This window comes from Lagenorhynchus albirostris, chromosome 15 (genome assembly GCF_949774975.1).
Source record: "Lagenorhynchus albirostris chromosome 15, mLagAlb1.1, whole genome shotgun sequence".
Classification (NCBI taxonomy): domain Eukaryota; kingdom Metazoa; phylum Chordata; class Mammalia; order Artiodactyla; family Delphinidae; genus Lagenorhynchus; species Lagenorhynchus albirostris.
In genome coordinates this window covers 7,902,802-7,928,350 of record NC_083109.1, presented here as the reverse complement: position 1 = coordinate 7,928,350, position 25,549 = coordinate 7,902,802, and the positions used below count along the sequence as shown (strand labels likewise).

Genomic DNA, 25,549 nt, shown 5'->3' with positions numbered 1-25,549 from the left:
AAAGCAGGTTCTGCACGCCCATGTTTTTCCATTTACGCCTCCTCATTACTTCCACTAAAAATTAATCAGGAGTATGAGTAATTCGTTCAGATCATCCTTTTGCAGATTTAACTGGAATATAATGTTGTTTGCTCTTAATTTGTTGTATGCTTAACAAGTTCTATAAAATGAATGATTTTAAAAGTAAACACATCCTGTTTTAGATGGAAATGAGTAAGCTTCAAAACGGGATCTGAATCTCAAGGAAGTTAAACCGGGGATTGTGAAATGCTTAAAAATCAACATCCTTCAATCCATCTCTGATGAGGGGAGAAAAGAGATACTGTGCTAAAATGAAACAAATGAAGGTGATACTAAAGCCCCTAAGTTAGAGTTTTGCATATTCTGGTCACTGGGAGTGGATCCACGTGGATTGGCTCTATTCTTGACTAGGAATTGCCTTTATGCCACTACTGGCTTGCTTCTCTGAGATGGTCAAGGTCACGAATGGAGAAAGATGGTGAAGCTAACCTCATTATTCGGAAGCCCTAACCCGCTGTTAGCTGCCACTAACTCCCAAGACAGAATGCTTCACTGTGGAACGCATGACAGTTTGAAGTTGCAGCCTTGAGTGAAGGGGTTTGGATCAGACTTATGACCTTGAATCCCAGAAGTCAGAAAGAGGAGACTTGTGGGTCGGATAGTAATAATAACTTTTATTTTATTATCATCATCATTATAGTCATTATTGCGGTAGGCTGAACAATAGCTCCCCCAAATCTTTCCCACCTTAATCCCTGGAACCTGTGAACATTACCTTATATGGCAGAAGGGACTTTGCAGATGTGATTAAGTGAAAGCTCTTGAGATGGGGAGATTGTCCGGGATTATCCAGGTGGGCCCGGTGTCATCACAAGGTCCTTGTAAGAAGGAAGCCAGAGGAGTGAGAGCCAGACGGAAGGTGATGTGGCGATGGAAGCAGAGGGACAGACAGAGATTTTTGAAGGGTCTGTGCTGATGGTTTGAAGGTAGAAAGAGATGTGACCCAAAGGGTATAGGTGGCCTCTAGAAACTGGAAAAAGCAAGGAAATGGATTCTCCCCTGGAACCTCCAAAAGGAACCAGCCCAGCTGACACCTTGACTTTAGCACAGTGAATCTGATTTCAGACCTCTGGCCTCCAGAGCTGTAAGGGGATAAATTTGTGTGGTTGTACACCACCAGTGTTGTCGAATTTGTTACAACAGCTATAGGTAACGAATACAATAATAATATCAAAAATAATAAAAATGTATCGTGTCTCTACTCTGTAGCAGACAATATTTTAAGGACTTTGTGTGTACTTTCTAACCCTCCCAATGACCCTTGGAGGGAGGGCCCAGCACCACGAGCTTGGAAGTAGTGGGGCTCCAATTTGGAGCAAGTGTGCTGGGATAACCCCACTTTACACTTTATCTTGGAATCAGGCCCCTAGACACGTTTTCTTTGCCCTGCATGAGATCAGGTCACTGCTGTTCTAAAAATTCCAAATTAACGGCTGACATTTAAAAGTTAAGAGGTTTCACATAAAACTCAGATTTCTGTAGTATCTTAAAAAGTGAAAAGGCCACACTGATCTCACACCCCCACGTGGCAACCATCGGATATGCCTGGTGGTGCCTTCCCTCTTCAGGTAGAATGGGGATCTTCAGTTCTCCGCAGTCCCTACCACTCTCCAGTGTCACTCAGCAAGTGGTCCTTCTCTGGGCATTTGCTAGCCATGCTGTGGCCAATTGATGTCCTCCCTATGTTACATGTATAAGTTTTCTGTTGCTGTGTAACAAAGTGCCACAAACTGTGCACCCTAAAACAACACACGTATGTTATCTCATAGTTGCCATGGGTCAAGAATGTTGGCATGGCTTACATGGGCCCCCGGCTTCAGATTCTCACAAGGCTGAGATACTCTAGTCTCATCTTAAGGTTAGACTGGGGAACGACCCGCTCACAAGCTCACAGTGGTTGTTAGTGGAAGTTAGTTCCTTGGGGCTGCAGGATCAAGGGCCTCAGTTTCTTGTTGGCTAGTGGATGGAGGCCATCCTTAGCTCCCAGGGACCACCCTCAGCTTCTTGTCATGTGGGTTTCCCAACATAGCCACTTGCTTCATCAAAGCCAGCAAGACCACAATCCTGTGTATCCTAACCATGGTCGTGACATCCCATCATCCCATCATAGGCTATTGGTTGGAAGCAAGTCACAAGTCCTTCCCACAGTCACGAGAGAGAGGGGACCACACAAGGGTGTGCACACCTAGAGGAGGAGATCAGGGGGCCACCTTGGTGTCTGTCCCCATACCATGCAAACTTCTGGAATAATGTTTATTTAGTGCTTTGATTTTACCTTTTAAGTATGTTTCCTGCTTTATGGCGTGTTGCTAATAATGCCATTCATTTATGAAGCATCTGCTAAATGCCAGGCTCTTTAGCAACAACAACCGTACCACTTATCAAGCCAGGCACTTTACTTGCTTTTTCTCTAATCACCACGATATCTCTGTGAAGTAGACCTATTCATTCGTTCTCATTTATTAGTTCATTCAAATATGTTTATTGTGGACATAATATGCTGTAGGATATAGCGGTAATTGACAGGTAAAGCCCATGATCCCATGGGTCTTATAATTCAAGGGAGTATTATTCATGACCCTTGACCTGGAAGGAATCACTCTCCAGATCTTATAGACGAGAAAACAGATGCTCACAGTGGTTAAGTCACTTGCCCACAGCCATAGAGCTCATTACTGTTGGAGCCAGAAATGCAGGATCCTTTTATTTGGTTGCTAAACCTCTACCTCTGGCCACAATGCCTTACTCCCCAGAAGGGTTTTAAAGCCCTTCTGTTTCTTTTATATCCGCACTGAGAACTGTCTTAGCATTTTCAAATTACCCTGAATATCAGAGTACCTTTCAGAAATACATATCAACTCAGAGTATATGTTAAAAAATTACTGTTATAAGAAATCTCGTTTCTTTTGGGACCAGAGAGCAATCATGTTCCTTATAATTCTTCCCCCACCTCCTCTCCTTTTAAATTCAGTGTATTATGATTCATTCTAAATAGGGTGTAGAAGAGGGTGGGCAGGCCTGGGGTATTAAGGGAAGGACTAACTATTGAATGAGATGGAGCCGCAGGAACTCGTTTGCTCACAAGCTGCGAGCTGCCCTGCTGCAGCAGCTACAGGGAAGCTCTGCCCGGACAGTGTGGGACTCCCCCGAGCAGCCAGCTATTTTTGCCACCTTGGAGATCAGTGTCTATAACAGAGTCTAATTTTGGAACAAGGAGTGGCAGTGTGGGGATGTTCCTCATTCCACGGCCGGGCCTGTCATTTTTAGAATTTCCTTCAAGGCGAGAGTGACAAGGTGAATGATGGCCATTTAGCAGCTCCCTTGGGGGCTGCAGGGCCGGGCTCCACTGGGGGTGACATTCAGGCCCCAGGGTGACGTCTCCCCCATCCTCTGCAGTCCTGACTGTGCTCCCACGTTTGAGAGTTTAATCTGAGCTCTTTCTGTGTCCCCTCTTTTCTGTTGTTGTTTAATTGATTTACTTCCAGACTTGGAAATAAATTTTGCAATTTATTTGCAAATTATTTGCAAATAAATTTTGTTAATCAATTTGTAGAATTCAAGAGGAACTCTTCTACAGTTCTGCAAACCAAAGTAATTTATATTCAACCTAATTTTAAAAATGATAGTCTACACTTTTTTTTTTTTTTAATATAGAGGGCATCAAAGAAAGCATAGAATCAATTTCACTACTACTCAGACTGAAAAAGACCCACACCTGCTGGGATTTTATGTGTAGAAACAGCCTTCTCACAACTGTGTCCCCACTCATCCACCCACAAAAAAATCAGTTTTTACCTCTTCTGTTTATGAGCTCTAGTTAATTGCGTTAACTTACAGGTTTTTTTTTCTTTTTAGCGTACTACTTAAAGCAGTTATCAACTTTTTTTCACTCCTGAATATCCACTCCCTTTTCATAGCTTGGTATATTAATTATAATTCAAAAATCTTTTACTGAACATCTATCTACTGCTTGCAAAGTAGATCTTTGCAAAGATGTAAAAATTTTTTTTTGCATCTTAAGGAGCTTGAAATTTAGAATAGAAGTTATGATTTAAACCCTTCAAGACATGCAACAGTATAATCCTGTGATTCAATTTGCTCTGGTGCCCTTTAGAGGGCAATTTGTCCCTGTTGATCAAAATTCAATTCACATGTCTCTTTACTCAGCAATAGTACATCTAGGAATTTACTCTAAAAATGTGCTACCGGAGGCAAAGCTGATGTGGACACAAATGGAGGGAGTTATTCCTTTTTGCTTACATTCCGCTGTTTTACAAACATTTGCTAAGCCCTGCTGTCCGCAGGGTGCTGGGGAAGTGATTGAAGAAGATGAAGTTCCCATTCTTGGGGAGCTTGTGTGTAATAGCAGAGATATCACCCAAAGGGGATAATTAGATAAGTTATGGCACATGATGTAACAGGAACTAAATGAGGCAGCTAAGTAGGGTCACACTTGGTACTATCGAACTTGTGTGAAGCACATGGATGAAGAAGAGGCAGGACTGTAGGCAGAGCCCGACACACACTCACACCCACACTCGCACTCACACACGTGCTTTGTCAGCACAGAGTGAACTTCCGGCGGGATACAAACGTACTGGGTAATGTTGGTTACCTTTGGGGAGCAGGACTGGGGTTTGAGGGTCTGAGAAGGGGCTTTTATATTTCTCTGTATGTTTTTCTCTTCCATTAATTTTTTTTCTTTTCTTTTTTTTTTTTTTTTTTTGTGTTACGCGTGCCTCTCACTGCTGTGGCCTCTCCCGTTGCGGAGCACAGGCTCCGGACGCGCAGGCTCAGCGGCCATGGCTCACGGGCCCAGCCGCTCCGCGGCATGTGGGATCTTCCCAGACCGGGGCACGAACCCGTGTCCCCTGCATCGGCAGGCGGACTCTTAACCACTGCGCCACCAGGGAAGCCCTTGAATAGACAATTTTCTGAGCATAGAGAAAAAGGAAAACGAAGCCAGAATCCCAAATCCCATTCCCTCCCAGTGCCAAAACAAGGCACAGGTTCCAAGCAAGTCTCTGAGAGGCTGGGGAAAATAGTCCCAGAGGTTATTAATTTCAGTGTACAGGTGGGGAGAGGGCTTCCTCGGTAAGGAGTTGTAAAAAGTTACCAGAAGCAAAGGGAAGGATGATTCTATTTTATGCATATGGCTGAGAATTCAAATGGCTCCGAGTAAATTGATGCAAATCACTTTCATTCCCCATGCAAGTAACCATTTGAGCACATCTGGCGCTCAGCAAGATGCTGTATTTGGAAATTTGGCCCCAAATGGTTGATTCCACTAACAGTCTGCTTTATCAAAGCTGCAGTAGACAGTGGAGGCATTGTTTCAGCCAGAGTTCTGCTCACCAAGTAGTGTCTGCTGCATTTTTTCCCTTAGCAAACTTTCTCTCCTGCTCACTTTTTCTTTTCTGTCTCTGTGTGTGTGTGTGTGTGTTTGTGACATTCAAAAGTAAGCCTCTGCTCGCTTTATTTCCTTGATAGTTCAGTAATATTCTGTGATATCTCGGTAACACTTTGATGATAGGAATACCCATCACTTCTGCTGTAAATGTCAGAACAAGGGAAAGGAGCTGGAGAAAGTGAAGACAGCTCTTTGGGTGGTTCCTGCCAAACATCTGTCGGAGCTGGATTCGGCAGCCCAGAAGCGCGGGTTTCACGAGAAAGCCGAGGGTGGCCACCTGTTTGGCAGATGGTTGATTTTCACTTGAGCAGAGGCCCCTGGGACAGTGAGGGTTCCAAGGGCTGGGAGAATCACTGGGAGATTCTACTCCCCAGGATTCCGTGGGTGTTCCCATCTCCTTGCACCTCCTTTGACTGTTTGCTATTTCTCTAAGCTTTGAAAATTTTATTTCTAAAATAAAATTTATTTCCAAAATTCAGATGCCTTTTATCATTATGAACAGAACATGAGCCCATCCTTTAAGGTCTTCATGACATCTTCTGTGCTTTCCTGAGACATACACAGGATTCTGATATGAACTTTAGCTCTGCAGTAGGAGGCCAGGTCTTACATCCTGGCTGGGCATCTTGACCAGCTCAGTGTCCTTGGGCAGGTCACTTCCCCACCTGTAGTGTTTGTCCCCCTTCCTGTGAAAGAGGAGGTTGTGTTAGTACATACCTTCCTGAGTGGCATAATGCCTGTGGTTTCCTGACATCGTGTCTGACACCTACTAAATCCAAGTCCACCTGCGTTGTCAATGTTGACTTGGGAGTCAGAGAGGATAAGATGGCAAGGGGATGGAAGATGAGGGAGGTTTCTCATCCACTTATGGATTCCTCTCTTCAGTCAAGTCAGCCAGTGACTCAGTTATTCAGCCACTTTTTATTAAGTGCCGTCATACGAATCACACCAGACACTAGGTATATGAGCATAGATGTGGCATCTTCTCCACCACGGGAAGGAGAGCTCTGCTTACAGGAGGGTCTGCTCTCTTTTGTAGAGGACGGGACACCATTGTGCAGGCAGACGGTGACGTGACCTAAGCTGGGCTTTAAACTAGCTCTCTGGCCATTTACTATAAAATCCTGGGGGAAACAGAGGTTCTATGTTTTATTTAAGTTTCCAGCCCCCAGCAGAGTGCATGCCTTGTAAATGATGCCCGGAGTATATAAATGCCTGGAATGAGGGAGTGAATGAACCAAAGAACGCCAAGTGCAGAATTCACTGAAAGGGGTGAGGGGAGGCAGGGACGCAGGCAGGGAGAGCGTGAACGGCAAACTGAGTTCGGAGGCTTCGTCTAATTGAGGGATCATTAAAGTTGGAGTGAGCAGCTCCATCTGGCTCGACGCTGAGTGTCTGCATGCTTTATTTTGTTTAATTTTCACAACTATCCTTGGAGATCGGGATTGGTTTTTTGAATCCTATTTAATTTATTTTTACACAAACACATGTATGGAAATTTTAACTAACTGCAAAAATATAACCGTATAGAAGATGATTTGTGCTCTATTTTTTCCCTTTTATTATTGGTTTGCATGCCTCTTTCCCCTCTTTAGCAACTCCTAAAACTTAAAAGTGTGCACTTATCTTTCCATGTTTTCCTCCGTACCCATATAATCCTACACAGAAATCGACATCTACATACACACAGAGGTGGAGAGACACACATAGATATCTACACAAGATATGGGTATTTGGGGGTCATTGTTGATTTTCCAAAATCGTGACCATATTACACATTTGAAGAAACTACCCCCTGGTATTCTCATTCAACAGTAAATGTCTCATGGGAGTAGTTTAAAGTCATGTAGCCTAGGTCTGATTCAGGGGTTGGCAAACTATGACTGATGAGCAAAATCTAGCCTGTGCTTGTTTTTGTAAGTACAGTTTTATTAGAACACCGCTACACCCAATCCATTTTTACATTGTTATGGCTGCTTTCACATGGAAATAAAAGAGGGGGTTCATTGGCACCATAGAGACTGGATGGCCTGCAGAGCCGAAGACATTTAATATTTGGCCCTTGACAGAAAAGTTTGCCAACCTTGGTCTCATTCATTCTTTTTAATGGTATGCATTTTATTGGCAATATTAGGTCCATTTCACGGAGGGAGAAATTGAGGCTCCATGGCTTACAGTCAGTAAGTGAAGAGCCAGGACAGGAACGTAAAGCCCAGGGTGTGAGTCAGTGGGAGCTGAAAGGAAGGAGGAAATTTGGGAGGCTTTGGAGGTAGAAGAGAGAATGTCTGGGGCCTGAGTGTGTGTCTGTGGTGTGGGCGGTGATGAGCTGAGGGAGCAGAAAAGGTGGGTTCTGGGACGGTTCCCCACCTTCTGAGGGCATCAGGGTCACCTGGAAGGCTCACTAAGCCACACATGGATGTGCTCCACCTCCAGGGTTTCGGCAGGTGTGGGTGAGGCATTGGAATTTTTTTTTTTTTTTTGCGGTACGCGGGCCTCTCACTGCTGTGGCCTCTCCCGTTGCGGAGCACAGCCTCCGGACGCGCAGGCTCAGCGGCCATGGCTCATGGGCCCAGCCGCTCTGCGGCACGTGGGATCCTCCTGGACCGGGGCACGAACCCGCGTCCCCTGCATCGGCAGGCGGACTCTCAACCACTGTGCCACCAGGGAAGCCCCAGAGGCATTGGAATTTGAATGTCTAATAAGTTCTCAGGTGATGCTGATGCTGGTCCAGGAACCACACTTTGAGAACTGTGGCTCTAAAGTGACTCTGAGATTCCAGCTCCTTGGTCCATGGAAGAAATGGCACTGGAGCTAGAGAGAGCACAGCATGGGACCGCGTGCTTTGATGCCCTTTATACATACAAAAATCTGCAGTGAGACTTAACACCGATCATTCAGTGAACATACATCGCGCTGAGAACAGAGGTGTCAATGCAGCCATAATTCCCTCCTGGTCTAATTATATCGGACCTTAAGCAGTCTTTACATGCATCTCAGCAGGATACGTTCACGGTGTTTCATGTGTTTACAGAAGCAAGAACATGTGGTTAAGCTCTCTCGCTGGAGAAAGCTAGATCCTTTTAAGAAATCACTCCTCTAACTGAAGTGGGAGCGCACCTGTCCAGTAGGTGGAGGAAAGGTGGGCGCAAGAGCCGCTCTGCAGACCTCTGTTCAGACAGGACAATATAGCTCCTGTCGTCAACCCACAATGATTACAAAACTTGTTCAACAGCATTTGCATCTCGCTTCCAGAGGATCTGGTTACTGTCACTTAGCGTAGCAATTAGCATTTTAAGCGGTTTGTATTGATTAAATGAACGTGCTTCATCAAGCAGAAAGAACCCTGAAGAATGCAGCAGATGTAGTTATCTCAATGAATTACTCCCAGCACCAAACCGTACAAGCTTGCTAGAACTTTACAAGGGTGTTTGATAAACCTCAGAAATATAGATTTACCTCAAACTGGGTAAACAGATCACATACTACACAAACACATGCTGGATTTTTATGTCTTTTTTAAAAAAGTATCGTCTAAGACTATTGTTCTCTTTTAAGAGAGGCATTTGGTCTGGAATTTGTAGGAATAAACCTAACATTTTAAAGATTCTGTTCAAAACACGTTTACTATTCATGAGATAGTTGGAGTAATTCTCTCTGGTTAGAAATTTGAAATTAAGGTTAAGCTTCTTTGAGAGCTGTTTTCTACTCTCCTTTTAAATTCCCCTCGTTTTCATTTTCTAGTAAGTGTCATCTGGAGAGGATCAAGGGGCTTAGGGCTGGGGCTGGGGAGGGTCTATAAAACGACAGTGTGTGAAGTGGGAAGATCTTTCCTCTCTACAAGCCTGTTCTTGGAGGAGCCGGGGCACTTACACATATTGCTCAGCGCCTTATGCATAGTTTCAAAGTTCTTTAAACTAGTGCATGGAATGGTATGCAATTGAGGAAAAGAGCTCTGATTTCTTTGAAGATTTCAAAAGAAGGCTTTTGGATTAAAATATTTGATTCAGGGCTTCCCTGGTGGTGCAGTGGTTGAGAGTCCGCCTGCCGAGGCCGGGGACGCAGGTTCGTGCCCCGGTCCGGGAGGATCCCACATGCCGCGGAGGGGCTGCGCCCGTGAGCCATGGCCGCTGAGCCTGCGCGGCCGGAGCCTGTGCTCCGCGGCGGGAGGGGCCACAGCAGTGAGAGGCCCGCGTACCGCAAAAAATATATATATAATAAAAAATAAATAAAATAAAATATTTGATTCACACATGATATAGAATTGTACAAAATGTTATCCAGTGTAAAATAAGTCTCTTTCCCATGCTTAATCATCTCAGGTTCCCAGTTTACTTCCTCGGAAGCAAACCCATTACCAGCTTCTTTTGCATCCTTCCGGAACGTCATATCCCTTAATAGATATAAAGGTATCTATGTATTAATAAGTACATTCATTTTCTGAGTATCTACTTTGTGTCAGACCCTGTTCTAGGAAGCAGGAGTACAGCAGAGAACAAGAAACAGTCCTTTGGTTCAAAGAATGTACTCATTGTTATGGAGAATGAGACAGTCATCAATAGATAATAAACATAAAACTGTATCAAGAGTTGGTGAATGCTGTGAAGGAGACTGCATTGTAAAGGACAGAGAATGAAGGAGGTTTGTTGCTCTGATAAGGTGATACTCTGGCAGAGAGAGGGGGGAAGGGAAGAGTGGAAATTTCTAAGGGCCAGTTTTTTTTTTACATATATGTGTATCTGTTCTTTTTCAAATTCTTTTCCCATTTAGGTTATTACAGAGTATTGAGGAGAGTTCCCTGTGCTATACAGTAGGTCCTAGTTGGTTATCTATTTTAAACATAGCAACATATAACATGTCAATCCCAAACTCCCAGTCTATCCCTTCCCCCATTCTTCCCCCCCTGCACCAGGTAACCATAAGTTCATTCTCTAAGTCTGTGAGTCTGTTTCTGTTTTGTAAATAAGTTTGTTTGTATCCTTTTTCTTTTAGATTCCACATATAAGCGATATCATGGGATAGTTGTCTTTCTCTGTGTGACTTACTTCACTCAGTATGACAATCTCCAGGTCCATCCATGTTGCCGCAAATGGCATTTTTTCGTTCTTTTTAATGGCTGAGTAATATTCCTTTGTACATATGTACCACATCTGTTCCAGGCAGAGGGAACAGTAAGTGCACAGGCCCCGAGGCAGCTCTGTGCTTTGCATGTTCAAGTACAAAGCTGTGACTCTGAAGCAGATGAAATGAGAAGAGGGGTAGGAGGTGTTGTCTAGAAATAAGTAGGGGCCACGTCCTATATGACCTTTCATTTGTGGTCAAGAGTTTGGATTTTGCATGGGGTCAGTTGAGAAGTCATTGGAGGGTTCTGAGAAAAGCTGAGATAAGCTGGCTTTACTCTTGAAGGGGGCACTCTGGCAGCTGTTTGGGAAAGACTGGAGGTGGGTGAGGCGAGAGTACAAGTAAGAAGCAGAGTTAGGGACTATTTCTGTCATCTGGGAATCCAGGTGAGTCCTAATGGTGTGGATCAGGTTGGTGGGGAGGGAGGTGGTGAAAAGTGGATTCTGGATACATCTTGAACAACAGGATTTGCTGATGGTTGAACTTTCTTGTAGGATAGAGAGGAAACAAGGTAGTCTCAAAGGTTTCTCTTCTTGAAACAGAGCAATGGGTTGAATGGAAGAACCATTTACCTAGAAGGGGAAGAGCTTTTAGGGAGTGAAGTGTGAGAAACGATGGTTCTGGTTTGTACATGTTAGATGAGAGATGCCTACTGGACATCTAGGTGGAAGTGGGGAGCAGCCTGTGAAATACAGGAGCCTGAGGTTTAGGGGAGAGATTGGAGCTACAGATATGCATTTGAGAGTCATCAGAGTGTGGATAGACAGTATTTAAACCTGTCCCAGTGATGACGAGCTCTCCCCACCAACATACATGGATAAGGAATGGTGGCCCTTTGGTTTTAGAATTGTTTCATGTCACTTCATAAAGATCTACCCTTTTCTTTTCTTTTTTTTTTTTGCGGTACGTGGGCCTCTAACTGTTGTGGCCTCTCCCGTTGCGGAGCCCAGACTCCGGACGCGCAGGCTCAGCAGCCATGGCTCACGGGCCCAGCCGCTCTGCGGCATGTGGGATCCTCCCGGACCGGGGCATGAAACCGTGTCCCCCGCATCGGCAGGCGGACTCTCAACCACTGCGCCACCAGGGAAGCCCATATTCACGGAATTGTGAAAGCATCACTGCAGTCAACTCCAGAATATTTTCATCACCCCAGAAAGAAACCCATCTCCTTTAGGCATCATCCACCCAGCCTTAGGCAACCACCAATCTGCTTTCTCTGCATTTGCCGGTTCTGGACCTTGCATGTAAATAGAATCATACACTGTGTGGTCTTTTGTGACTGGCTTCTTTCACTCAGCATCAAGTTTCCAGCTTCATCCGTGTTGTAGCGTGTGTCAGGACTTCATTCTTTTTTATGGCAGTCCTTTTCTTTTTTATGTGTTTAGTTTTATTGTCTGTCTCCTTAGGAAGGGATGTTCCATGAGAGAGGAGATTTTGAGGCTTAAACGCGGGGAGGGGTGTGTCCCGTGCCACACAGCTCCTCTGGAGCCCAACCTGAACGGGAGCCCGGGTCTCCTACTCCGTGGTCGGCTCCCTGCCACCCTCGGCAGCACAGTGCTTTGTGTGTCCTTGAAACCCAGTCAGTTACATCCGTTGATTGATTATCTCAGGCCACTGGGCAGCGTCAGAACTCTCTCAGGCTGCTTAGGAAGAGACCTACGTGCATCCCTGTTGTTTAGGGGGAAAGTTTGAGTGTTGAAGTACAAGAAGGCATTTCTTTGACATTCACAAAGCCTTGCCTTTCTTCCCTGGTGGGATCTTGAGTAACACTGTTAGTAGAATGAATAAATGTGTCGAGCTGAACTCCCCCGCCGTTGGACTGTCCTGACCGACTGTGCATACGCACGTAAGCAGGTCTTTCCCCGAGGCCCTGCTTCTGCTCATCACTTGAATGCACAGTAGAATGATGCAGTCTTATTTTTATTTTTTTTAACATCTTTACTGGAGTATAATTGCTTTACAATGGTGTGTTAGTTTCTGCTTTATAACAAAGTGAATCAGCTATACTTATACATATATCTCCATGTCTCCTCCCTTTTGCGTCTCCCTCCCACCCTCCCTATCCCACCCCTCTAGGTGGTCACAAAGCACCGAGCTGATCTCCCTGTGCTATGCGGCTGCTTCCCACTAGCTATCTAGTTTACATCTGGTAGTGTGTATATGTCCATGGCACTCTCTCACTTCGTCCCAGCTTACCCTTCCACCCTGCCCCGTGTCCTCAAGCCCATTCTCTGTGTCTCCGTCTTTAGAATGATGCCGTCTTATTACCACGTTCCCCACAGCCCCTGAGAACCATGTTAGTTTAACCTGGACCTGGAGCTTCGGCAGGAATTCAGCTCTGGGCTAACAGTGCTTCTGATTTGCTGGGTTGATTAGGATTTATTCCCTGGGCAAGAGCTGGGTTCATGGGCTCATTTATCCATCCTCTATTTGTTCAGCCTTCAGGGGCCCCACTTAGGTGTTGGGGACACAGAGATAAAAGATATAATCCCCACTTTCTTGGAGTGCATGGGCTACAGGAGGAGGTGGGCTAGTTTAGCTGCTGTCACAAAACAGTGAAATGATCAGAGTAAGAGCAGAGCTGTGGGATGTCTGCTAGAAGCACCTGGTGTCATGAAGGGGGAAGAGTCGTCAGGAGGTGATTCCTGAGCTGCCTCCTGAAGGGAAGGTAGGTGTTAGCCACGTGAGGAGTGGGGGCAGCTCTCAGGCTGAGGGATCAAGGCAGTGGTGGGGAGGGGGGAGAGGGGAGGCACCACAGGTGGGTGGCAATGGCAGGCCCCCCACCATAGTGCGGCCTGAGATGGGAAGGGTAGCAAGCTCAGAGGGGAAGGGTCACTTACAGCAATAAAGAAGGATGAGGGCCAGCACAGGGAGATCAGCTCGCTGCTTTGTGACCACCTAGAGGGGTGGGATGGGGGGGTGGGAGGGAGGGAGATGCAAGAGGGAGGAGATATGGGGACATATGTATACGTATAGCTGATTCACTTTGTTATAAAGCAGAAAGTAACGCACCATTGTAGAGCAATTATACTCCAATAAAGATGTTAAAAAAAAACAAAAACAAATACGTCCATATAATGGAATACTATGTAGACATTAAAAATGCTGTTATAGGGCTTCCCTGGTGGCGCAGTGGTTGAGAGGCCTCCTGCCGATGCAGGGGACGCAGGTTCGTGCCCTGGTCCGGGAGGATCCCACGTGCCGCGGGGCGGCTGGACCCGTGAGCCATGGCCGCTGAGCCTGCGCGTCCGGAGCCTGTTGCTCCACGGCGGGAGAGGCCACAGCGGTGAGAGGCCCGCGTATCGCAAAAAAAAAAAAAAAAAAAAAAAAATGCTGTTGTAGAAATGCCAACATGCTAACAATACATTGTTCAGGTGAAGAAAACAAGTTATAAAAAAGATATGATATATTTGAAATAAAAAGAAGCATGGGGGCAGACACCTTCCAGCTAGACTCTTCACCACATGACTTCCTGAGTCTTCTCAATCTTCGAGAATTCAGACATTTTTGCATTGTTAAATAAGAAGACTTTTCTCAGCATACTTCTCCAAAGACAATTAAAATGCCTCTTTCATAAAATTAGATATTGTTTCAAAGGTTTAAGGAAGAAACAGAGAGCCGGCTTTGTAATGTTCTCTATGACACATGACATTAGTGTCATTTTATTTTTGTTCCTAAATAAGCTTTCTAAAAATACAGTCAGATCATGCTGGGCTGCAGAAATATATTCACAGTAATATAGTGAGTAATTTGAATTTAACAGCTATTTCCCAAATATTTGCTTTATATTAAAAATTTTATTACATTAAATATAATCCCTTTACATTGAGAAAATCTTATAATCAGTACCTTGAGAATTCAGTTCTTTTCCTCCCTTTATTTTCTTGTATTCCATGTTATTGAGGTTGAATATCAGCAGAAGTCACTGGTAAATAGATTCTTTTGGTTTGTTTGGTTTTGGTTTTTGCTCTTAAACTTTTGAGACTTTTCGTTTCTGCAGAAATAGAGAAACAGCCACAGAACCTCTCTACTAGCTTTTGTTTTCAGCTTTTTGCCCTTTTGATTTAACAGGACATGTTTAGGAAGAAATGTCCCCATGAAACCTACTGCTATGTAATTCTACTTGGAGACTCATTTTGGTAATTGTGCTATTGTGATAAAGAATCCAATCCATCACATGTAAATTTCTATTCACCTCCTGCCCATCCCACTAAGCTGTCTTCTCTTTGAATCTCCCCCCCCCCGCCCCACCCCCCCATGTGTTCGAACAGGCCATTGACTACTCCCCAAAGACCTGGGGCCTCACACTGTATCTTTCAGGATGGATACTCCTAGATGTTTGGTGCCAAAAGCTACGACTTCCTCTTCATCCCTCAGTGTCTGGAATGAGGGTCAGGTGCTTGTAGGGGCAGACAAGGCTCTTTTTCTTATACTAGTGATAGAACCCAACTCAAATCAGCTTAAATGGAACAGAAATAATCAGCTTGTATAATTGAGAAGTCCCAGGCTAGTCTCTTGGTTCAGGTAGGATCCAGGGTCTCAGTGGAGCTTGTCGGGACTCTCCCCTCCTTTTCTTGGCTGTCTCCTTTGGAATAGTGTCCAATGACTGGCATGTTCTCCCTTTATTGTTCCAAGATAGGCTCCAGGCCCATCTGCTGTCCTCTTAGCAACCCCACAAGAAAACTCAAACATTTAATTCAACGGGTATTTCTTGTGCATCTACCACGTTCCAGAAATAATCTAGACCCTGGGATTCAGCAACGAAAAGAAAGTCAGAAAAACCCCTTAATTTACCTCTACCGATTCTCTCTTCCACAAAAGTCCTGATAAATGTCCCCAGGGATTGTGTCTTATTGGCCTGACGCAGGTCACCGGGTCACCCCTAGAATCCGTGGTGGGGTCTGACCATGACAGAATCGATTGAGCTGGAGGGAAGTTCCCCCAAGGAAAATCAATGCACTGTTGCTAGCCGGCTGAAGAACGGATGCTGCTAAGTCAGTGAAACCGACAGCCGTCCACCACCACCATGGGGCCGTACGCACTGATTGGCTGACGGGCCAGCTCGTGCTTCTGCAGCTCCCTGCGTGGAGCTCCCTGGGTCAGGTCTCTCGCGGCCCCGGGGTTGCTGACACACGCTCTCTTCCTTGACACAGCTCCAGATGAGGATGAGTGAACGGGCCGCCTCGCTGAGCACCATGGTGCCCTTGCCTCGAAGCGCCTACTGGCAGCACATCACACGGCAGCACAGCACGGGGCAGCTCTACCGCCTGCAAGGTGAGCGCGGGCGGACTGTGTGGGGTAGGGGAGGGCTGGGGGCAGATGGCTGGGGGGGGAGGGGTGGGGAGAGGGCTCAGCTCCTCCCCTCTAATGCGCGCCAGGCTGGTGAGCCCCCTTCCTCCCAGAGCCTGGCCCCTGTCGAGGGGTCTCACTCCCCATCACTTATACTGTATCACAGTGTCCTGGGGGGAATTGTTTAAAATGCAGATTCTTGGGCCCTCACCCCCAGAGATGCTAGATTTTAAGGTGTAGGGAGCGGCTGAGCAGCGTGCACTTTTAACTACCTACAGGGGGTCTGGGCACGAGGTCTGGCCCGCGGTTGGGGAAATAGTCGAGCGGACTCACGTCTAGCAGCTCGGCATTCCTTGGGAGCGTGCCGCTGGCGGTGCGGACTTTCGGGCCCCCCCAGGACCTCGGAGGGTGGGGCCCGGCCCCGAATGTGTTACCAACCCCCCCGGTGATGCTCATGACTCTCAAGCCTGGGACCCACGCTCTCCTGGGAAGGGAATGGCCTGGGGGACGGGGAGTCCTGGGCTCTGGTTCTGCTGTGACTCTGAGCCAATCCTAAGAGGCCCCTTTTCCAGAACAGTGATCTCTGGAGCAGGGTACACAATGGCCCATGGAGGGACAAGGGGGACAATTAGAAAAATGTTAAAACATTTTCTTATCCTTTTAGATGTATCTTTGTATGTTTTATATATAAGGATACCTGTGTATATGTAACGTATAAATAAATGACTAGGCCTGTGTAGGGGGTTCTTGCTGGAGACCTTTTCACTGATGAGGCGCAGAGATCCCCAAACATGGAAGAACATCTACGGGGTGGAACCTGGTTCGTCTGCAGAAACTTGCTAAATGAATGAATGCAAGAACGAATGAATGACCACAGGAAACAGTGGCCCCGGCCATAAATACCTGCTCTCTGTGCCCTGGTCACCCAGCCTTCCCTGCGGCCCTTTCTACTGATCATCTGTCCCCCAGAGAGCTTTTCCTGGTCGTTCTCCCTGGAGTCTGAGGTGACTCTTCGTCATCCCTAGGTCTTACCTCCAGGGCCCTCCCTGACTCCAAGGCAGGTCCCCCAGACTTTATCATAACTGGTGTGGAATCTCTGGTCGTGTGTACCCCTAAGATGCAGACGAGGGCACCCTCTTTTACAGCCCCACCACAGTTTTCATTTCATATTTAATTGTGTGGCCAGTTGACTCAGGACTAGCTCTTCCAAGAAGCAGTAACACCCAGGAGGGCTGGAGACCTGTGTCTTTGTTTTTTCCTCGTTATTTTAACCCCCAGTGCCTTGCATGGAGTCCACGAATATTTGTTGAATGGCCGTATAATGTTAAGAGGGCAGTGAAGGTCCTTACATTCTAGGCTTTATGACTGTAGGCTCTGTTCACTTGTGGGGAGCATGGCATAGTGTAGATGCTCAAAAATTATGTCCTGAGTGCCTGTAGGAGTGACAAGTGACTGCCTTGATAATTGATAAATAAGCTTACCTTCCAAGACACATCTACACAGAGAGGGAGGGTTGGGTTAGATCAGGTTGTTATAAATGCCATTGGTTTCATGTCAGAACAAATTCAGAAATTTTTGCAGCATTTGACTTATATCATCACAGTTTTTGTCATTTACATATTGCTTGTACCATTATTCAATTTTCTTCTGTCTCTTCTATTTAAATATATTTATTTTTAAAAGTATATTTTTCTGTCTTTATACTGCTATACCAATTACCTATATTTTTTCTAACACACAATAAGATCAACTATACAAATACCAATAGTAATTACTGAAGGTTTAAAAGAAGCATGTGTTATGAACATATATTCACAAAAAGCTACAGAGTTGCTTTGTAACTTGATTGTCTACACAAACCCAAATAATCTTTACAAAAAAGGTATGTCTTTTCAGATTCTGTGTGTCTGGAATGCAAAAGAAAGTTGAGAACCAAAGTGATGTAGGCTTCGTAAAGAGAAAATGGATAAATTGCTTGAATTCCTGAGAGACAGCCTGGTAATTTGAGAATAGTCAACTTGTATCAAAGTTGATGAATCACTGGATTTCCCCAGAATACCATGTTTGGAAAGATGAGAGTGAGGATGTCATGAATATTTAGTATGTGTTGCAGTTTCAGAATTTATTAGCAAATATCCCAGAGTTTAAAAATCCTCAGGACAATCTGGACAGAGAAAATGTCATATGAAGAAGACGCTCACTTTACAATCCTTACTTTAACTAATCTAACTCTCTTTAACCAAAACGAGTAGGCATTCATCAGAAATGATTTAAGGCTAAGGGTCTTATCAGAGACCCTTTAATATTTTAAAACATCTTCTTAATTTAAAGCAGATGTTTTAGATACTGTTAGCATGCGGTTTGTATGCTCCTTGGGTTTATACAACTACCTCTGACAATGTCTACATCTGTTTGCTACGAAGAAAACAACTCTGTTTTCCAGGATACAGACATAGTTTTTTTAAACCACGACGACAAAAAACGCAGATTTACGTGCATGCAAAAAGCCCAATTATGGTTGGAAAACCATACTTAGCTGACAGGTCTGGGATGATCATCAAAGACGAGTGACCCACTAATTCCAAAATAACAGTAGTGATAATGTTATGTTTACAAGTGGAGCAGAGCAACGCAAAACCTCACCGCAAAGGAAAAATATCATGTTCTTTGAGAAGTTTCTGTTGTTTTTGTCAAAAATAGCAAGCCACCAACCAAACGACTCATCAGAATTGGATTTGGGTTTATTTGATAAATCTTTATCTTTAAGTTTGTTATCTATTATTTTTATAATTCAACACTCAAAAGGTTCAGGCAGACCTTGGATATTCGGGGTTCGATTCCAGACCACCTCAAAAAGGCGAATATTGCGATAAGGCAAGTCACACAAGTTTTTTGGTTTCCCAGTGGACACAAAAGTCATGTTTACGCTATACTGTAGTCGATTAAGTGTGCAATAAATAGCATTATGTCTAAAAAAGATGTACATATCTTAATTTAAAAATACTTTATTGCTAAAACATGCTAACCGTCATCTGAGCCTTCAGCAGGTCGTAGTAGTAACATCAAGATCACAGGTCACCATGACACATATAATAATAATGTACAAATTTGAAATATCATGAGAATTACCAAAATGTGACACGGAGACACGAAGTGAGCAAATGCGGTTAGGAAAAAGGGTGCCAATGGACTTACTTGATGTAGGAGTGCCACAAATCTTCAATTAAAAATATGCAAGGGGCTTCCCTGGTGGCGCAGTGGTTGAGAGTCCGCCTGCCGATGCAGGGGACACGGGTTTGTGCCCCGGTCCGGGAAGATCCCACATGCCGCGGAGCGGCTGGGCCCGTGAGCCATGGCTGCTGAGCCTGCGCGTCCAGAGCCTGTGCTCCGCAACGGGAGAGGCCACAACAGTGAGAGGCCCGCATACCGCGCAAAAAAAAAAAAAAAAAAAAAAAATGTAATATCTGCGAAGCATAGTAAAGTGAAGCACAATAAAACAAGGTTCTGCCTGCATTCCTGTAAACTTAATTCAAGTTTATTGGTATGGATTTTCCAAATGAGCACAGTAGTAATACTTACAAAACAGTCATTTGAAGATAGTGATAGCTTAGTTTCTAATGAGATAAATAACCAGTGATGAGAAACAAATGCCACAGAATTCCCTCAGAGACGATGGATTATCAGACTTTGTGATTGATAATTTTACAGGGTTTTGAAGATGATTGTGTTCTAGGTTTTGAAGATGATAATTAAAACTATTATTGTTTGCTCTTTGTTATATAGTATGACCTTCATTGAACACAAATTTCCAGTAGAATTCTTACATTATTCCTGTTTTGACTGCATACTGATACTCATTGAAATGTCCTATTATCTTGGCATATTTCTGTGCATGAGAATGGCATTGTAATTGCTTCATTTTTTTTTTTTTTTGCTTCACATATACATTTTTTGGTACCAGTTATTTCATCAAATTATTTGTTTTCACATACTTTTGTTCTGTATAGGAATTAATGTAAATGTATTTTATTTTGATATTTCCTTTGTACCGATGTTTACTGAGATATTTCCTCACCAGCGTGTTCTGTGTAGATTTGTCCATATTTATTTTACCTTGTGAATTGCTTCTTAGTCGCCAGCATTCATTAAGATACAGTGCTAATACGTGCTGTGTATGCAGTTTGGGGGCTCAGCTTACCAGTAAATTTGATAGATTAAAAAAAATGTTCACAGACTACCTAAAATTATCTTGCTTATTATCAGGGGTGGTCATTTACACAACAAATAAATGGGATAAGTTCATCTATTCCACCTATACCACCTGCTCTCCTTCTTCCCTTCTGCCCACCCCCAGAAAAAAAAATGAAATTGAGAAGAACTAGTAACATCACGACCCCGTGCGCCATAGGATGAGATTACACAGCACGTAATTTCTTCTTGTTTTGCTGGTATCCATGAGTTGTAATCCTCTGGCCAATTCACCTACCCTAATGTATTTCAAGCCGACGTCTTCTGACAGATCTGGTGGTTATTCTTGGAAATCAGACCCTTAGGAGGGAATTTATCCAACTGGTCTGAGAATATTTTCTTCTCCAAATTTAGTCCTAGAGAGTCACCTGCTGGTTGGTTTTGGAATTACCACCTTATTATTGCCGTTTCTGGTGGAGAGAGGAAGGTGCTGGTTCGGACACACCCACCTACACTAAGACGTATTCAATCCACCCTCACGGCTTTTCCCACCCCATTTGCCAGTTTTCAAAACTAAATTCTCTTCTATGTTTAGGTATATATAGAGTCAACTTGTGAGGTTTATCATGAAAACTGGGAAGGAATTCATGAAACGGAAGCATTCAACAGTGTGCTGAGCACCGTATTCACAGGATTCTTTTAAGAATTCATTGTATAAAATAACCAGAGTCATCTTTTTCCAGTTGTCTTCTGTATTGTCCTAACCCTGGTCGACACCACCTTCCTCCAGAAAAGTACTATGCTCCAATAAGTTTGGGGCAAAATGCTGCATGTTAAATTCTCCTTTAGGAGGTTCAGAAAGCAAATCTTTATTTTTCAGACTCCGAGATGTCCTGTAGTAAAAGATCTGTTTAGTCTTGCTTAAATCAGAGCTCTGCAAATTTATTTGAAACATGCAGTCTTGTCTCTCCTTCTTTATATAAACAAACATTAACATACCTCTAGTAAAGTGCCAGGTTTGTTCCATACAAGGGAGACTGGACACACTCATTATCTTTATAAAAGCTACCATTTCTTGAGGATCCGCTGTGTCCCAGGTTTCGCACTAGGAACTTAACATACATGGTCTCATTTAGTCCACAAAGCAGCCACCTGAGAGTATTTTACACCCATGTGCAGCTAAGACACAGGATCTGAAGGGTTAGTGATGTGTCCAGGATCACCTCTCTAGTAAGGAGTTGAGGTTTTCATCTCTCCATCCATTCACTGACACATTCGTTTACTTGGCAAATGTTAATTGAGCATCTACTTTATGCCAAGCACTGTGCTAGGTGATGGAGGTACACTGGGGCTACTAGACAGGCTTGTTTCTGCCCTCCTACAGCTTATAGTCGAAAGGAGAGTCACAGTCAGTAATTACACACATATATTTAATTTCAAATTTGGTCCATGTCAGGTTGAAAAGAAAGTGTTTGTAGTAGAGAAAGGTGAAGCAGAGCTGTTGTCGGTTTGGGGAGGATGATGACAAAGGGACTTCTTTAGAGGGGCTGCAGCATTTACCCCAAGACCTGAAGTCTGAGAAGAGACAGCCATACTGAGAAGCAGGGAAAAGCATTGTCCACAGAGAGATCAACAAGTACAAAGGCCCTGAGGTAGAAACGAGCTGGCATGTTCAAAGAGCAGAAAGGAGGCAGTGTGGCTGGTGCACAAGGGCCTTGAGGAGACAGTGGGTGTGTCCAGCTTCACAGCGATGTTCTCCTCAAACGCCCTCACCTCCTCCTCAAAGTTAACATCTTAGGAATTTTGCTCTTAATCTTAAGGAGCTCCGTTGCTCAATATTTTAGAACCTTTCTGTTGGAATTGCCTCAGAAGATAGCATCCCTTGTTTCAAAAAAAAAAAAAAAAGAAAAAATAGGCACGTATCATTGATCAGATGTGACTTTAGATAATTTTAGGAAATCAAAGAGTGGCATCAGATGTTTGCATCACTCTGCGGGACATCTTCCGTGTTGCTTATTTGGTTCACCTGGCAACAGCTCGAGTTGGCAAGAGTGGGACTATCTTCTCCGTTTCAATGAAGGCGGAAACTGAGACCCTTGGAGGTCGAGTACTTGCTCAAGATCACATAGTCACTGGGCGGAGGGACTGACATTAGAACTTCAGTGTTCTGACTTGTAGTCCAGGGCTCGCTCTTTCTTTTATCATATGTCCTTGCCTTTGGGAGGAAGTTCTGCTCCTCCCGAAGTGTTTCCAAGACAAATACCATGTGATGGAAATAGCTCCTCCAGCGGGTTGGTTCCAGGCCACGCGATTTACATTTTTATTTTAAGGATGATAGATTCTTGGAGCAAGTGGCTACTTTGGAGGAGTTAACATTGGTTTTTCTTTCTCTTTTATAATCTATTTTTTATTGAGGTATAGTTGATTTACAATGTCGTGTTGATTTCTGCTATACAGCAAAGTGATTTAGTTACACACATACATACATTCCTTCTCACATTCTTTTCCATTATGGTTTATCACAGGGTATTGTATATAGTTCCCTGTGCTCTACAGTAGGACCTTGTTGTTTATCTAGCCTATATATAATAGTTTGCATCTGCTAATCCCAAGTTTCTAATCCACCCCTCCCACCCGCCTCCCCCTTGGCAATCAAAAATGTGTTCTCTATAACACTGAATTTTCAGTATTAATTCTAACACAGTCACACACATTGTATATGCAGCTGGTAAGAGAGAAGTAATAGATTAAGATCTGAGCAAATGTGAAAAGATGACAAACCAGGGTCTCAAGGTCACATGTCTGTAGGGGCCAGGAGGACATGCCAGGACTGAGTGGTGGGGTCCCTAGTAAAAAATGGCAGGGAGAGTGCAGGCCTAGAAAACAGGGACATCCACCCTTTACGGGAAGTTTGCAGTCATTCAGCTATTGACAAGCAATTCCAAATGTTCCAAGCCCTGCGCAGGCCAGAGAACAGGGCTGGGCCCAAATGGTGTCCACAGGCCAGTACCAGCTTGTGACCTTTGTGTGAACTGCAAAAATGTAAAAATAATCTCTCAATCCATCTCCTGGCTTTAAGCTTAAAAACAGTATTCCAACCAAGCCAGGAAGTTTCAGTTACCCATCATGATAGAAGCTGCAGGTGTATTCATTTAGACTTGACCCCAAGTGAATGCTGTCAGTCACTTTTCTTGAAAATTTTTAGAGTCTAAGGAGCTACTGTTGAAGGTTCAGGAAGGGCTTTGCACTTGACTGGAGATATGGATTTTGCATCAATATTGTTTGCATGCTGTCTACTTCCTGCAGGGAATTTTTATCAAACTGTAATAAAGATTTGCCTGGATTTTTACTTGTAGGATTCAAGCCCATTAATGCAGTTTCTCTACGTTATAGCGTGTGCTTATGTGTGCATGTGTGTGTGTGTGTGTGTGTGTGTGTGTGTTGGAAAGAGAATAGAATTCATGTCCAAAATGGCTCGGAGGCTGGAATAAATGATTTCTAGTGATTTGGGATATTTTAATATTCAAATTACTTTGATAATCATCACTGCTATTGTGTACCAATGACTGTATGACTAGATTTTCTTATGGTTCAGATTTGAGGCTTGCAGATATCTGAATCCACGATTTCTTATGTCAGAAAGAGACTCAACTGAGGTGTGATGGAGACCAGGGCTGTTGGTGATAATGAGGGAGAGCTTAAGGCTTAGGGGGCCAGAGGCCACTGTGAACCTTTTTTGCTAGGTCCAGTGTTTTGAGCATGTGTTGGTGGGGCAGACATGCTCCACTTAGCTGGGGTCCCATCTCCCTGTGTGTTAGGCCGGCTTGATCCACACATTTGGTTCCAGGAATGCTGTACTGTTGTGTAGGTTTTGCTTTGCTCACTTCAGAGAGCTGTTCACCTGGTCTGCAGTGTGAATTCCTTTGCTTGTGGTAACGCTTATAGCCAGCAGATGGTGCTCTGTCCGCAAGAACTGGAAAACTGGCCTCCTGGCCAAATCCAACCTGCTGTCTGTTTCTCTTCACGTTTCCTTGGAACATTCACGCCCATTCCTTACATATTAACTGGTTGCCTTTGTGCTACAGGCAGCAGAGTTAGGTATTTGCTATGACACCATACAGTCTACAAAATCTAAAATATTTCATATCTGGCCCTTTATAGAGAAAGTTTTCAGCCCTATCCTGTGTCACAAAGGGGGCTCACAGTTGCCTCGTGTGTTGCCTTCCTGGCTTCTTCATTTTTCTTGGTTTGGAACTTAAACCTGAAATAATAAAGCCTAAATGGATTTTAAGAAGTCCTCTTTTACTGCAAGATTTCCTAGGTATAAATATAATATTGTCTTACTTCTGGTCCGGTTTCCAAAGAGTGTCCTCGCCAAAAGATTCCACAGTCCTTTGATTCCATATCATCTCCTCTAAATATTCTGGGTATAGGAGTTGAAAAAGACGAAACATTAAGGAGGAGGTTGTCCTTAACTGCTACTGGTCTGATCATAGCTCAGTGCAAAGGCCACATGCAAATGATATGTTAATCATACCATCTCTTATGACTTTCATTTGCATATCGCTGTGAGTGGCCTCTGGGAAAAAAATCCCGTGTCCTATGTTACTGATTTCCACTATAGAGAAACTTGTGACTAGCTAATCTGGTTGTGGGCTTTCTTGAAATATAACTGCCGATTTCTAAATCTTTTTTGGAAAAGATGTCACCAGCCCTCTGAAGCTTCATCGAACAGAGACTTTTCCTGCCTACCCATCTGAGCACTGACGGAACTGCCAAGACTTGCTGTGTGACATGCTTGTGATGTGTCAGGCACAGATCCACCCGGGAGGTCAGAGGATGACCCCGAGGGAAGCGCTGAAGAAAAGAAGCTACACGTCCTGGCTAACTGCGTGGTCCTTGGGAAACTCTGCAATACCATATTTTGTCTTTTTCTTTTTTTCCTTTCTTTTTTTTCCCCCTTAAAAAAAAACTTAGCATAATTGAAACCTTTTCCTTAAAAGGTTTTTCTTTTTTCTTTCCTTAAAAAAAACTTAGCATAATCGAAACCTGTTCTATAGATCTCGACGTTTTCTTCCCTCTTTTACAGTTGGACAGAAAGGAGTCTATGCCACAAAATGATTTTCTATTGTAGATACCATGTCCCTGGCACCTCTCTGAATCTATCCTTTTGCCGATTCTTGTGGTTTTTCCTTCTGAGTGTTTCAATTGTATGACAGTACTGACAATAAAATGGCTCTCATTTGTTATTCGTTTATACCGTATTCCTCAGTTATTGATATTATGGTTCCGCTTAACTGTTGGCCATCATATTTTATTATATTCCCCATTAGTTAAATCAGTGCTTTAACTCAGTATTACCTATTATGTTAATAAATCACCTTTCCAAGCACCCTTTATGTTCTTTATAGGGTTACAATTTCTCTCTCACACCATCTCCCCTCTCCCTCCTTTTTAAAAAAG

The 25,549-nt window shown here is 44.0% G+C and overlaps 1 protein-coding gene across 3 annotated transcripts in view; it reads left to right on the top strand.

Annotated features, from left to right (window-relative positions):
• Nucleotides 1-25,343, top strand: part of DOK5 (docking protein 5) — a 141,668-nt gene extending 116,325 nt beyond the window's left edge. For all 3 annotated transcript variants that reach the window (XM_060122695.1, XM_060122694.1, XM_060122696.1), the window contains exons 7-8: nucleotides 15,763-15,883; nucleotides 24,789-25,343. In XM_060122695.1, the coding sequence (XP_059978678.1) occupies nucleotides 15,763-15,883; nucleotides 24,789-24,853 (186 nt within the window). In that variant the 3' untranslated portion in view covers nucleotides 24,854-25,343. The remainder of the gene's footprint in view (nucleotides 1-15,762; nucleotides 15,884-24,788) is intronic.
• The last annotated feature ends 206 nt before the right edge of the window (nucleotides 25,344-25,549 follow it).